The sequence below is a fragment of the Pelophylax lessonae genome (genome assembly GCF_965119305.1).
Source record: "Pelophylax lessonae genome assembly, chromosome: 5".
Classification (NCBI taxonomy): Eukaryota; Metazoa; Chordata; class Amphibia; order Anura; family Ranidae; genus Pelophylax; species Pelophylax lessonae.
The window spans coordinates 397,441,840-397,455,026 of NC_138772.1; the positions used below are offsets into that span (position 1 = coordinate 397,441,840).

The 13,187-nt window shown below is 42.2% G+C and overlaps 1 protein-coding gene across 1 annotated transcript in view; it reads right to left on the reverse strand.

The window, feature by feature from the left end:
* USP14 (ubiquitin specific peptidase 14) overlaps window positions 1-13,187 on the reverse strand; it is a 63,698-nt gene that overhangs the window by 19,513 nt on the left and 30,998 nt on the right. Inside the window, exons 9-11 of the mRNA XM_082257489.1 lie at window positions 12,440-12,512; window positions 8,389-8,503; window positions 1,188-1,253 (exon numbers count right to left, since the gene is read on the reverse strand). Coding sequence (XP_082113615.1) covers window positions 1,188-1,253; window positions 8,389-8,503; window positions 12,440-12,512 — 254 coding nt within the window. The remainder of the gene's footprint in view (window positions 1-1,187; window positions 1,254-8,388; window positions 8,504-12,439; window positions 12,513-13,187) is intronic.

The window sequence follows — 13,187 nt, forward strand, 5'->3', positions numbered from 1 at the left end:
TTTACTGTACTTTGAAAGTAAACAAACCAACATATTAAAGACAATTTTACATGAAGATTTGCTTTTAACATGTTGACTGCTTAAGACCAATATTTTAACTTGCCATTAACCACTTCAATACAGGGCACTTTCACCCCCTTCCTGCCCAGGCAAATTTTTAGCTTTCAGCACTGTCACAATTTGAATGAGAATTGCGCGGTCATTCAATGTTGTACCCAAATGAAAAAGGTTATCTTTTTTTTTTTTTCACACAAATAGAGATTTCATTTGGTGGTATTTAATCACAGCTGGGTTTTTTTTTTTACAAAAAAAAAAAAAGTTCTAGTTCGTCAGTAAATTTTGTAAATAAGTAATTTTCTCCTTCGCTGATGTGCACTGATGAGGCGGCACTGAAAACGGCACTTCCTCATTTACATGTGACCGGCTGTGATTGAACACAGCCGATCACATGCGTAAAGAGCCACGTAATTGGCTCTTTAACAAGATCGGGGTCACGTTGTGTCTTAGGCGCCCCCCGCGAAAGCGACCGTTCTGGGGTGCCATCATAGGACGTCATCCTAGGACGAGAGCCGCACAGCTCCGCTGTCATTTGACGGTGAGCGGGTGGCAGGTGGTTAAAGAAATCAGCCTGTTGTTCAGCTTTTAAAGTCTCTCTAATGGCCTAATGCCCCGTACACACGTGCAGATTATCTGAAGACTTGTCTGCAGACTTACCTTTTCTATGTAGTGCAAGGGCCTGCCGGATTGCATACAAATTGAAAGTGTTTAGGTTTGACCTCATATTATATGGTTTTGGTAAGTCTGCAGACAAAAGTCTTCAGATAATCTGCACATGTGTACGGGGCATTAGACTAACACACACACACATCAACTTGTGCCTCCAAGCATGGTGCAATCCTATTGTGTGTGGCACCCCAACGCACTATACAGTAGTAGGCAAAGCAAATGCAGTGCAGCACATGCCTTGTGTTGTGATGCGCTTAGTTGAAAAAAGGGTTATGAGCATTTTAGGTGTGTTGGCAGCCCAATCCTAATCAGCAGGCTGCTTCAACAGAACCCACATAAAAAAAAAAAAAAAAAAAAAAAAAAAAAAAAAAACACACGTTAAAAAAGCATCTCTATAGTCTAATAATCTTCCACAACATAAAACACATTTTAAAGTAGGGTAATATAATATTTGCACTCACAGTTTTGATATATAAAGCATTTCTTTGCAGCGACGGTGAATGTTTAGTGATTTCTTCTTGAAGGCGCTAGAAAAAGAAACAAAGCAGGTAAATGTCGGAACAGTTCTGCCATCTCCAAAATATTTGCTTAGTTCATTTGTCAAAACTGTGAGCAGGTAGAATGTCTCTTCTGCAATAAAGTAATACAGTTTGGGAGCTTTAGCACCCACAGGAGGACCCCTTGTGCTAGGACCCATGTCATCCGGTCTTTTGACCAGCAATGAGTGTCCTTAAGAGTGGGGAGTTTTGGACCCCTTTCTCTTCTGACCACACTCCTTTGATTTTTTTTTTTTTTTTTTTTTTGTTCTTCTCTTCATTCTTTTAGTCCTCTTTATTTCCCCCTTTATTTTTGTTTGCTTGGGAATATTTAGTAGGGCATTCTAGAGGGAGATGGCCACCATTTTGGAGCAATTATAGCCCTTTCTGTTAACTTCATATACAAGGGATATAGTTGTTTAATATACTGCCATCTTGTGGTCATTTCGGTTACTGCATCTTTTTCAGTGTTCCCTCCTATTCTATGATGCATTTCCCCTTCCTGTTTAGTTAGTGTGGAGGAGAAAATAAAGTACTGAGTGCAGAACCACGTCGTGTCTGTGGAGTTTATCAATGGTAGCAGAGGATGGTTTCCAACTATAGAGTACCACCTAAGTTTGACGAAATCAGACCATACGAGTGCTGGAAAAATGAAATTAGTATTTGGAAACTTGTTACGGATTTGGACAAGAAGAAGCAGGCACTGGCGGTGGTGTTAGGGCTCGAGGGGCGAGCCAGAGAGACCGCTTTGGAAATACCCGCGAGCGATCTGAATGAAGACAATGGTATGGAAACCTTATTAGCTAAGCTGGACTCTGTATTCTTGAGAGAAGAAAAAGACTGCGCTTATGAAGCGTACTCTCATTTCGACTCGATTTCCAAAGACAGCGCGATGTCCATGGCAGACTACATCATAGACTTTGAGCAGAGATACAACCGCATGAAGAAATACATGACCTTGCCTGACGCTGTGTTAGCGTTTAAACTACTGGACACGGCTTGTCTTGAAGAGAAGAGTAGGCAGCTAGCACTTACAGCGTGCACGGATTTAACATTTGCATCCATGAAGTCAGCGTTAAAACGGATTTTCGGAGGAAAAACCAGTGGAGCAAGTGGAGGCAGCTTGACTCAAGATGCGGCGTTTTTCACGGAACAGAGGCCACCAGGTAAATTCAGACGGAACAACAGCCAGTCACAGAATAGACAGTGGCAGCCACAGCAAGGTACAAACCCGCTCGACAAATATGGTAAGCGAACAAAATGCGTAATTTGTCAGAGCACGTACCATTGGGCCAAAGACTGTCCTCATCAGAGAAATGAAGTAAAGCTAGCAGAAGATGAAAATGTCGAAGAGTGTAACATTACACTGTTTACAAAAGTTATGACGGACTCTGAGATCTTCCTAACTGAATCACTGGGATCAGCTATCATTGACACAGCATGCACACGTACTGTTTGTGGTGAAAAGTGGCTGGATAGTTACATGAAAGACCTGAGCCAAAGCCAAATAAACTGATGCAAACAGAATCTTCAAGCTGTAGACCTTTCAGATTTGGTGATGGTCAGGTGGTACACTCCTACAGAAAGGTAAAGCTTCCCGCTAAGATCGGACCAACAAAATGTCACATTGAAACGGAAGTTGTTCCTGTTGATATCCCTTTACTGCTGAGCAAAATGGCTCTAAAGAGAGCAGGAACTGTTTTAGACATGGAGAATGACAAAGTTGTCATGTTCAAGCAACCGGTGCCTCTTGAGCTCACTAGTTCGGGACACTACTGTGTCGACATTAGAGATGGTAATACTGAAGTGGACACCAATGAAAGTGAAGTTCTTGTCATCACAGCAGAGATGTCTACAAAAGAGAAGCATAAAATTCTCCTGAAGCTTCACAAACAGTTTGGCCATGCCTCTGCAGACCGGCTGCAGAGGCTTATCCTCAGCTCTGGAAATACTGACAAAGACTATCCAGTTATTCTGCAAGAGATTATCCGTGACTGTGAGGTATGTCAAAGATATAATAGGACCAAGCCCAGGCCTGCTGTGGGTTTGCCTTTAGCCTCAGAGTACAATGAGATGGTGGCAATGGATTTACATTAGCTGGAACCTGGCATATGGTACCTCCACATCATCGACCATTTCACACGCTTCAGCGGTGGAAACATTGTGAGAACAAAGAAAGCCTCTGAAATTGTCAACTCTTTCATTCACTCGTGGATAAGTTTTCATGGTGCCCCAAAACGGATATACACTGACAACGGTGGTGAGTTCAATAACGAGGAGATAAGAGAGATGGCAGAAAAATTCAACATTGAGATGAAGACCACAGCGGCATACAGTCCTTGGAGCAACGGGCTGCTGGAGAGACACAACATGACTCTGACTAAGATTCTTCTGAAGGTGAAAAGGGAAAACGGGTGTGGCTGGCAGACTGCTCTAGACTGGGCTTTAATGGACAAGAACAGTATGATTAATGTGCATGGTTATAGTTCACACCAGCTGGTGTTTGGTCACAGTCCTAATCTTCCCTCCATTTTGGTTAATAAACTGCCTGCTCTAGAAGGCACTTCTATGAGTACTAGAGTAGGACAGCACCTAGCAGCATTGCATGCTTCCAGAAGAGCATTCACAGAGGTGGAATGCTCAGAAAGAATAAAAAGAGCTTTACGAAAGCAGCTTAGGCCTACAGATGGAAAGTATGAGACAGGAGACAGAGTGTACTACAAACGAGCAGACAGTACAGAGTGGAAAGGTCCTGCTGTAGTTATCGGTCAAGATGGCTCTGTAGTGTTTGTCAGACATGGTGGTATCCTTGTCAGAGTACACCAGTCCAGGCTGAATAAAGTTAATGCACAGGATGGGGATACACTTGTACTACCTGATATTCCTGGAGATAGTACAGAAAAAGAAAATGTAATACACACTGATATGTCAGAAAATTCAGATGATGAAATGAGTGTTAATAGAGAAGTGCAAATCCATGAAAACACAGAAACTGATGATAGAGAAGATGTGAGACAAACTAATGAGAGAGATGCTACTAATACAGTGGGTTCCACGGGTGTCAAACTGAAAACAGGTCAGACAGTGACATTTACAAACAGAAATGATGAGACAAAACACACGGCCAGAGTTTTAGGCAGAGCAGGGAAAGCAAAAGGGCAATATAGAAACTAGTACAATGTGCAGTATCTTGAACCAAATGGCAACGAGGGTCAAAAGGAAGCTTTAGACATGTCACAAGTTGATGATCTTCTCACTGAATGTGAGAACACCGATGGCGATGTACTTATTACCAAAGACATCTCTTTTGATGCTGCTAAACAGCAAGAGATTGACAACTGGCAAAATAATAATGTTTACGAAGAAGTCACAGACAAAAAGGTCAGAAATGTATCTCTACTAGATGGGTCTGTACGTTAAAGGAAACTTCTAGTGGTGTTGTTCCCAAAGCCCGCCTTGTGGCGAGAGGTTTTGAAGAAGTCAATATGCATGAATTACAGAAAGATTCTCCCACATGTGCATCAGAATCACTCAGGCTCCCGTTAGCTGTTATTTGTCAAAACAAATCGCAAATGAACTCTATGGATATTAAGTCTGCTTTTTTGCAGGGAATGGAACTCTCAAGAGACATTTACATTCGTCCCCCACCAGAAGCGAGCGTGGACAATGTGTTGTGGAAACTAAAGAAATGTGTGTATGGACTTGCAGATGCTTCCCTCTACTGGTACAACAAGGTCCAAGAACTCATGCTGAAAAGTGGGGGTAAAATGTCACGGGTTGATCCTGCAGTGTTTTATTGGCAGAATGAGCAGTCTGAGGTTAACAGGAGTACTGGCATGCCATGTGGATGATTTTTTTTGGGCAGGTTCAGAGCATTTTGTAACCAATGTCATCCCTGTGCTTAAATCTGCATTTCACGTGGGTCGTGAAGAGTTTTTCATATGTGGGGATGAACATTGCTACTGTGGGTGGTGTAGTACAGGTGCATCAGCACAGTTATATTGAAAACCTACAACCAATTCATTTGCAGGCAACACGTGCTGTACAGAGAGAGGCCCCACTGAATGAGAAAGAAAGAGAACAACTCCGATCCAAAATAGGACAGGTTCTGTGGGTTGCTAAACAAACAAGACCAGATGTTATGTTTGACACATGTAGCCTAGCATCCAACATTAAGAATGCTACTGTTCAGTCCATACATGAAGTGAACAAAGTGCTCCGTAAACTTAAGTCAGAGAAGGTAACACTTAAGTTTCAATACTTGGGTAACAGTGAGGATTTGAGTTTGGTAGTATTCAGTGATGCTTCACTGGGCAATCTTCCAGATGGAGGTACACAGGGTGGGGCTCTAATTGCCCTCATGGAAAAATCAGGAAAGTTCTCCCCACTGTTTTGGCAATCTAAAAAAATTAGACGTGTGGTAAGAAGCACACTGGCAGGGGAAACCCTTGCCATGTCAGATGGTATTGACAATGCTATGTTCTTGGCTATGCTCTACTCTGAACTCACTACTGGTAAAGCTGATCTTAATGCTCTTCCTCTTATCTGTGTTACGGATAACCATTCCCTGTTTGACGCTCTTAAGTCTACAAAACAGGTCACAGAGAAGAGACTAAGATTAGAAATAAGCGGTGTCAAAGAGCTCATATATGCTAATAAAATCAAAGAAGTGCGTTGGTCAACAGCCAAGTCACAACTTGCTGACTGTTTGACAAAAAAAGGTGCTTCCGCTCTTATGCTTCTTAAAGCGCTGTATGAGGGTGTATGGAAACTGTAAAATCTGGTCCATTGAGCATATATCTTGGTATTTTTATTTTGTTTGTTTAAATACGCAAACTCACTTGAATGCTACTGTGTTCTGAAAATCATTTTTGTATGACAATGTTTTATGTCAAACTCACCCGTTCTTTTTTTTTTTATCTTAAGAAGAGAGTGAGATTGTTAACTTCATGTACAAGGGATATAGTTGTTTAATATACTGCCATCTTGTGGTCATTTCGGTTACTGCATCTTTCAGTGTTCCCTCCTATTCTATGATGCATTTCCCCTTCCTGTTTAGTTAGTGTGGAGGAGAAAATAAAGTACTGAGTGCAGAACCACGTCGTGTCTGTGGAGTTTATCACTTTCATTACCCGTTTCGGGTGCTATCTGAAGATCGATAGATTTGCTAGCGTATCCATAGTTGAGGTTTTTTGAGGTCCCCCCCCCTCCCCAAAGACTGGTGTCTCGTTATACTTTTGCTCTGTTTAAGTGTATGCTGTATAACGATGTCAGTTATTATATTTGAGTCTTAGATCACTCTCAAATAATTCCCTGTGACGTTTAACAATTTTTATTATTTTCTTAAAAGCCATCAAAAATAAACCTACCTGCCTTCTTGCAGTCTTAATTAGAATGCACACTGAGATTGCCCATGCGTAGCTCACTTTACATTCCTGCACAAAACCTGTGTGCCAGGATGACAAAGCATCATCCCGAACCGGTCAATGATGGAAGCCACATCCTGGGCACCCAGAAGCAACTGGGTCCACCAACCTTTTTTTTTTCCTTCATGCATATACATTTTTGATACGTTTCCTTTTCTTTCCAAAGACTTTATGGAGTTTAAATTCTTTTTCTTACACAAACAAAAAGCACAACACAGAAAAAAAAAAAAAAAAAAAAAATGCGTTTTTTTGATTGCCTGACCCCCAGCATGCATATATGAGACTTAGACTTGTTTTCCATTCATTTCAATGGAGAGCGGTGTCTTTGAAAAGCACACCAAAGATGCAGGACGCTTTAAAATGCGCTGCAGCTGCATAGTCCCATAGGATTTAAGGGGAAATATTTTATTGTGTTTTTAGCAATGTAATAACACAGCAAAAATGCATCAGTGTGAAAGCAGCCTTACCCTCCTGTCCACCCTTGCCCCTCCTCCCAGCTATATACTTTTCTGACTCTCAAACCCTTAAGTATAAATTCCGGCAATACCGATTTAATGCTAAACCTACTCGCAGCCAAATTTTAAGCCTAATCTATCTAACCCTGTAAAGAAGAGTTCGCTATACTTACCTGTTCTGCAGTCGCTCCAGTCCGCTCCCACACTGAGCTGTCAGCAGCAGCTTCAGTGTGTTGGAGTGTCCAGGAGAGGCAGCCGACACACAGCACCCGCTGCTGGAAACTGGACTGGATCGGCTTCAGGAAAGGTATGTTATGTATAGCGATTGTTTCTTTACAGGGCTAGATAAGTTTTGGGGTGAACTTCTACTTTAAAGCTGGTCATACATTGATCATTATTTTTTGATCAGTCAGTGATCAAAAAAACTAAACGAACTGCCCTATTCACACATTTGAGGTGGATGGGATGGGGAAATCCTGTTACACTATTGGATCCTAACAGCGGGACTCCTCCACTGTCAAAATACACTAATCAGCACTGCAGCAGACTGGCTGCATAGGCTGACTAGACAAAAATTTGCCAACAGTCCTGTTCAGAATTACTCATCAGATCCTCTCAAACAGGAACAGTCATAGATGGATTGACATTTGGCCAGTCCCTGCTGAACCGGCCAAATTTTGTTCCATCTGTAGCCAGCTTTAGTTTGCTGTGTTGTTCACATCCTGAAGACAGCTGCTCGGAAGACATTCCCAAGGAAGCCTATGAAGGCTCAGTGCTCAGGTGCAGTCAGCTGGAAGATGATATAGTGCTAAGGATGTAAACCTTATGGTGGGCTGTGGCTGCAATATTCAAGTATGCAGCTGTGCTAGAGATTGTAGGTAGGCAGGCAAGGCAAGTGTAATTAAAGTATAAATTACCCTTTAATGTAGGCGATATCAAAAACATTCACATAGGCCTATCAAATTAATTAGTTAAAGATAAAAGGCTTGGGCTCCTAAATGATATAAAAAAACAAATAGGTATGTATTACCGTCCATTAAACAATATTTTAGCAGGACATTTTGCAATTTGAGCATCCCACTTGAAGCAATCATGCAAGCCAATCATGGAGTTGGGAGGTAAAGGTGGTACTGCTAATCACTATTTTGGCATTGTTAGTGCTGGTAAACAGAGCATACATGTAACTTATGTGTTAAATTACAATTTTTTTTGTTTAAAAATATATAGTGAAGAAATTCTTCTCACCAGCTTAAGTCCAGTAAAGAGATACTTTACTTCTTGGTTAATGAAACAGCTAAGCTGTAACTGGGTTTCTTTACTTTTCGTTACTTCTTCCTCTTCAGATTCAGTGCATTTCATGCTTTTGAAACCATTAAAGAAAACATTCAGAAAAAAGTTTGATTAAAAAAAAAAAAAAGTAAAATCATTTGCGATTATCTTAAAAAGGAGGCAGCTGTTCAGCTGTTTTAAAGCCTCATTTAAATGTGTGGTTGGAGGACGGCAAAAATGTGTGACTGAGCTGCGTTTTTGCCACCAGCCAACCACCGCCCCTTATGCTGAAATAGGCAGCAGACAAGGGTATTTACATGCCATGGCTGTGATGCTTCGCACCTGCAGCAAAGCTGACCCAATTTGTAGCAATCAGCAAGCCTGCCTGAACGCTACACATTCACATCAATGAGGAAGTGCCACAAACAACCCGCAACGATTAGCAATGTATTATATGGTTGCGAGATACAAAGGAAGCCTTTAACCTTTGGGTAATACTGATGACTACAGGAGGTTTAGATAAAATAAAAAAATATTTTCTAATCCACTGAAGGGACATAGGAAGTCCTTCACCTTTCACCTACAGCAGTCCAAATGGGAGATGAGCAGCACAACCAACAAAGGATAAAAGTTTGAAGAAAACTTGGGACTGCTTGCAGCTCAAACTGCTGCTTGTAATGACCATGTGCCTGAATCTAGCATTGGATGAGACCATAATAGCCACCTGATAGAAGAGAACGTGTGAACCGAAGGCCAGTTAGCAGCCCTGCAAATCTGGGAAACCGTTGCCTAATGCTAAAAGCAAGGGTAGATATTGGCGCACTAGGGAGAGAATCCTAGAAGTTACAGGAGGCTATCCTTAAAAACATAATGAAACATATGAAATGTCCATAAAGGCATGTATAAAAACATCTTTGGGTAGAAAATTCCAAAGGGTATCAACACTTTGAAGCAGCCAGTATAAAAACGAGCTAGAAGAGACTGTCAGCAATAAGGGAATAGCGCTTCCAAGTGTAGCAGGATTAGACACTTTAATGGTTAAAAAGTAGGCAACTCACGAAAAGTAGGAAAAATTGCGCTTTATATAATCATACAAGTTCTGTTGGGTTAAGCAGTCCCAGGTGATCTCACTTGGTGTCTGTGTTCCAAGAGGCAGGCTGACGGCTGTGCTGGTGGATTCTGGCACTTTGTGCAGTGCTCGTGGAGGCCGAGAATGCTAGAGATGGGGGAATGACATCAAATTTGGGTTTCATCAGGCCTGATGGAGCACGCATGCTCTGAATGCGTGCAACCTCCTCTGCCCACAAACCCGCAGGCCTGATGAAACCTGGAACCATCCACCAATCTCCAGCGTTCTCAGCCTCCATGTGTATTGCAGGAAGCGTTGGAATCCAGCAGCGCAGACGCCAGCCTACCTCTTGCAACACAGACACCCAGTGCGATCACCCAGGACTGCATAACGCAGTAGAACTTGAATATACAAAGCATGATTTCTCCTACCTTTGTAAGCTGCCTACTTTTTAACCATTGAAGTGTTTAATCCTGCTATACTAACCTTTTATTCTTGTTGCCGATTGCTAAAAGCCCTGCTGATCTAGCATGTGGTTTGACAAGCAAGGATGATCCTTAAAACCATAACCTTGGATGATAGGTGTGCCTGAGCCACCTAGAGATGGCAGAACAAGAAGCCGGTAGCTGGTGTGCCATTATGGGGACCATCCAGGATGACAAAAAAAAAAAAAAAAAAGTCTTTCTGAAAAAAGCAGTGACCGAGATTTCAACTTGGAAAGAGAAGTCTTGTATGGAATGTGGTGAAAGTCTCAGGAGCAGAGGGAAACATGCTGCAGACAATGGCCACATCAGTGGGTATGCTGGAGGCAGCACCAAAGCTGCAAGTAGAGGGCAAGCTGGAGGCACCTGTTACAGTGGGACTGTCTTGCCCCATGTGTAGGTAGGACAACATAAGACCCAGGGTATTGAGGCAAGACCCCATATACTAACAAAACCTAGAAAGCTGTGGCAAGTAAGAGTCAGAGGACAATAAATGACAAAAGTCTCTGTAGGCGAGAAGTAGAAACAGATCAAAGATCAGTGTTCATTGTTGTTCTTTGCAAAGCAATAGCAGGTAGATGCTTCCTCAGTGCTTTATTGTGGGAAATTGTACTACTGTATACCCCACTGTGAAACATTTCTGAAAATAGGGAGTTTTTAAAAAGGTACTCAGCCACCTATTGTAACCAAACTATAAAAGCGTCTGTTGCTTGGCCTCACAGGCCCAGTCACAGAGACAGGGCAAGCATCGAGGTAACACCAGTGGCTCTAGAAAGTGATCAGCAGCTAAATTTCACTTACAGGCTTATCCCTGCAATGTCCAGTCCAGCGGGGTCCTGACACAGCACTCTAAAAGCCAGACTGAGGGCGCCTGCCTGTCCCTAATAGCTGCAATTGGAGAGACCAGCTCTAGCAGTGATGTAGAGAAGTGTCTGGACTAAAGAAAAAAAATGATTGAACAGCAAGAAAAAATGATACTAGCAAAAAGGTTAAAGTGCTTGTAAAGTTTTGTGTTTTTTTTTTCTAAATAAACAAAACAAACCTTACTTCCTCTGTGCAGTTAGTTTTGCACAGGGGAGCCCGGATCCTCTTCTCGGGTCCTCTGTTCCTGGCCCATCCCTCCTATCAAGTGCCCCCACAGCAAGCTGCACCAGAGCTGAGCTGAAGCTGTGTGTCCATTCAGAAACGGAGCTGCCGTTCACCCCCCCGATTGGCTAACTGACTGACAGCTGCAGGAGCCAATGGTGCCGCGGCTGTGTCTCAGCCAATTTAGGAGGGAGAGTCCCGGACGGCCAAGGTAGTCGTGGACATCGCTGGGCAGAGATGGGGCTCAAGTAAGTATTAGGGGGCTGAGGGGGGGGGGGGGCTGCTACACAGAAGGTTTTTTTATCTTCATGCATTAGGTTAAAAATCATTCTGCCTTTACAACTCCTTTAACCTTTTACACAGCAGAGTCGGAAAAAATACACCCTCCCCTAGGGCAGTACTAGTACAAGTTTACTCTGGGCTAGCCTACACTTTTTTGGTTTGCTAGTGTCCAACCATCTTGTAGGCATTAATACAACCCAAAGCTGAAGACTTCCTGTGTCCCTTTACTTCATCGCAGATGTATCTCCGCATACCTGTGATTACGCAACACTCTTAGCCAAACATGAAAGGCTCACTGCAGAAAACCGAAGGACAGTGCTGGAGATGCCTGACATTTTGCCTTCAACTCTTTGCAGAAAAAGCAGGAAGCCAATAACACAAAAGCAGGAAATGAGATTTCTCTCTGTATTCTCTTCCCAATGTATAGAATTGCCTTCAGTCCATGCCTGAAAAAGTTGCATTTTCTACGAGTTTAAAATATTAACTGCAGATTGAAATAAAGAACATTTTTTTTTAAAGTGTTACTAAACCCAGGACCCTGCATTTACTATATCTGATCTCCCACAGTACACAGAACATGAAAATACAATACTTTTAGTAAATATAAAATGCCCTTTCTGATCAGCAGTCTCATGACTTCTATCAAGTGTCAAGCAGCACTGGTTAAAGCTTGTAGGAGGCGTTTTCATTCCCCCCTGTTGGTCCTATGAGGCTGCAAGGCCCCTGACCTGCAGCTCTGTTCTATCAGGAGATGGATTAGGGACTGTGGAAGAAGGGGAGGATCAAAGAAGACAGGATCAAACAACCTATTTACACAATGTATAACAAGCATGCTTTACTGCACATACAGACAGATTTTACTGGTTATTTCCTCCATTAAAGTCATACTAACCTCAATGTTCAATGCTGACTTGAATATGGTGAATAAAGTAAGTCTGGAGATCAATATTTGCCCTTTCATTCTGTTCTCTTCCATTTACAGACCAAAGCCCACTATGACACACCAAAAGTAAGGTCTATGTATACTTACTGACAAACCTTTGCATAGGTGAGCGAATCAGACAATGTTTTCTATTTAACCCTTAAATCTACATAATGAAAAGGATACGTTGATTCAAATTCTATACCAAAAAACTGGTCAATAAAGCTTTTCTTCTTTGGTGCAGCAGCAGCAGCAGCTCCTGAGTTGGTCTATGAAAGATAAAATCGGTTATCTAGTGCTTCAGTTTTCACGGATTTCTTCATTCGTCACAAACAATAGTATGGGGTAATTTAGTAAAAGAAATAGACTGCACTTGCATGAGCAGTTGTGCTCATTTTCCCCAGAGAAAAAAAAAAAAAAAGACTAAAACATAGGCAGAGTCAAACAACCATAAATTCTTCCAATGATAAACTGTACATCTCAATAGATCACAGCTAGAGAGCCCATTTTTTTTTTTTTAATATCTCAAGACTTCTGCTTCGGCAGAACTGTGTACAATTTATACAATTTTCTGGTGGTAGAGATCCCTTCTACTAATCTGGTGTATTTGCTTCCTTATGGAAAAATGACACACATAGGGAAGGGAGAACTCCAATTGTGTCACCCTTACAGTGACTGGAAGTTAAGGATACAGGTAGTGTTCTTTTAATTTTTAAGCCATCCCTCAGGCCAGGGCCTGACAAAACCTAGGCGCAAGGTCACCATGGCAACTAGAAATTGCGTCCTGGCGCCTGGCCTTTTGTCAGTCCGGTTTACTTGACACACGTCCGCGCTCCTCCCTTTCTTGTTGATGACCCAAAAGTGACGCATATGTATGGTCACTTCCGGGTCCCCATTGACAGTTTCCTCGGCCATCAAGGCCGGGAAAGAATGT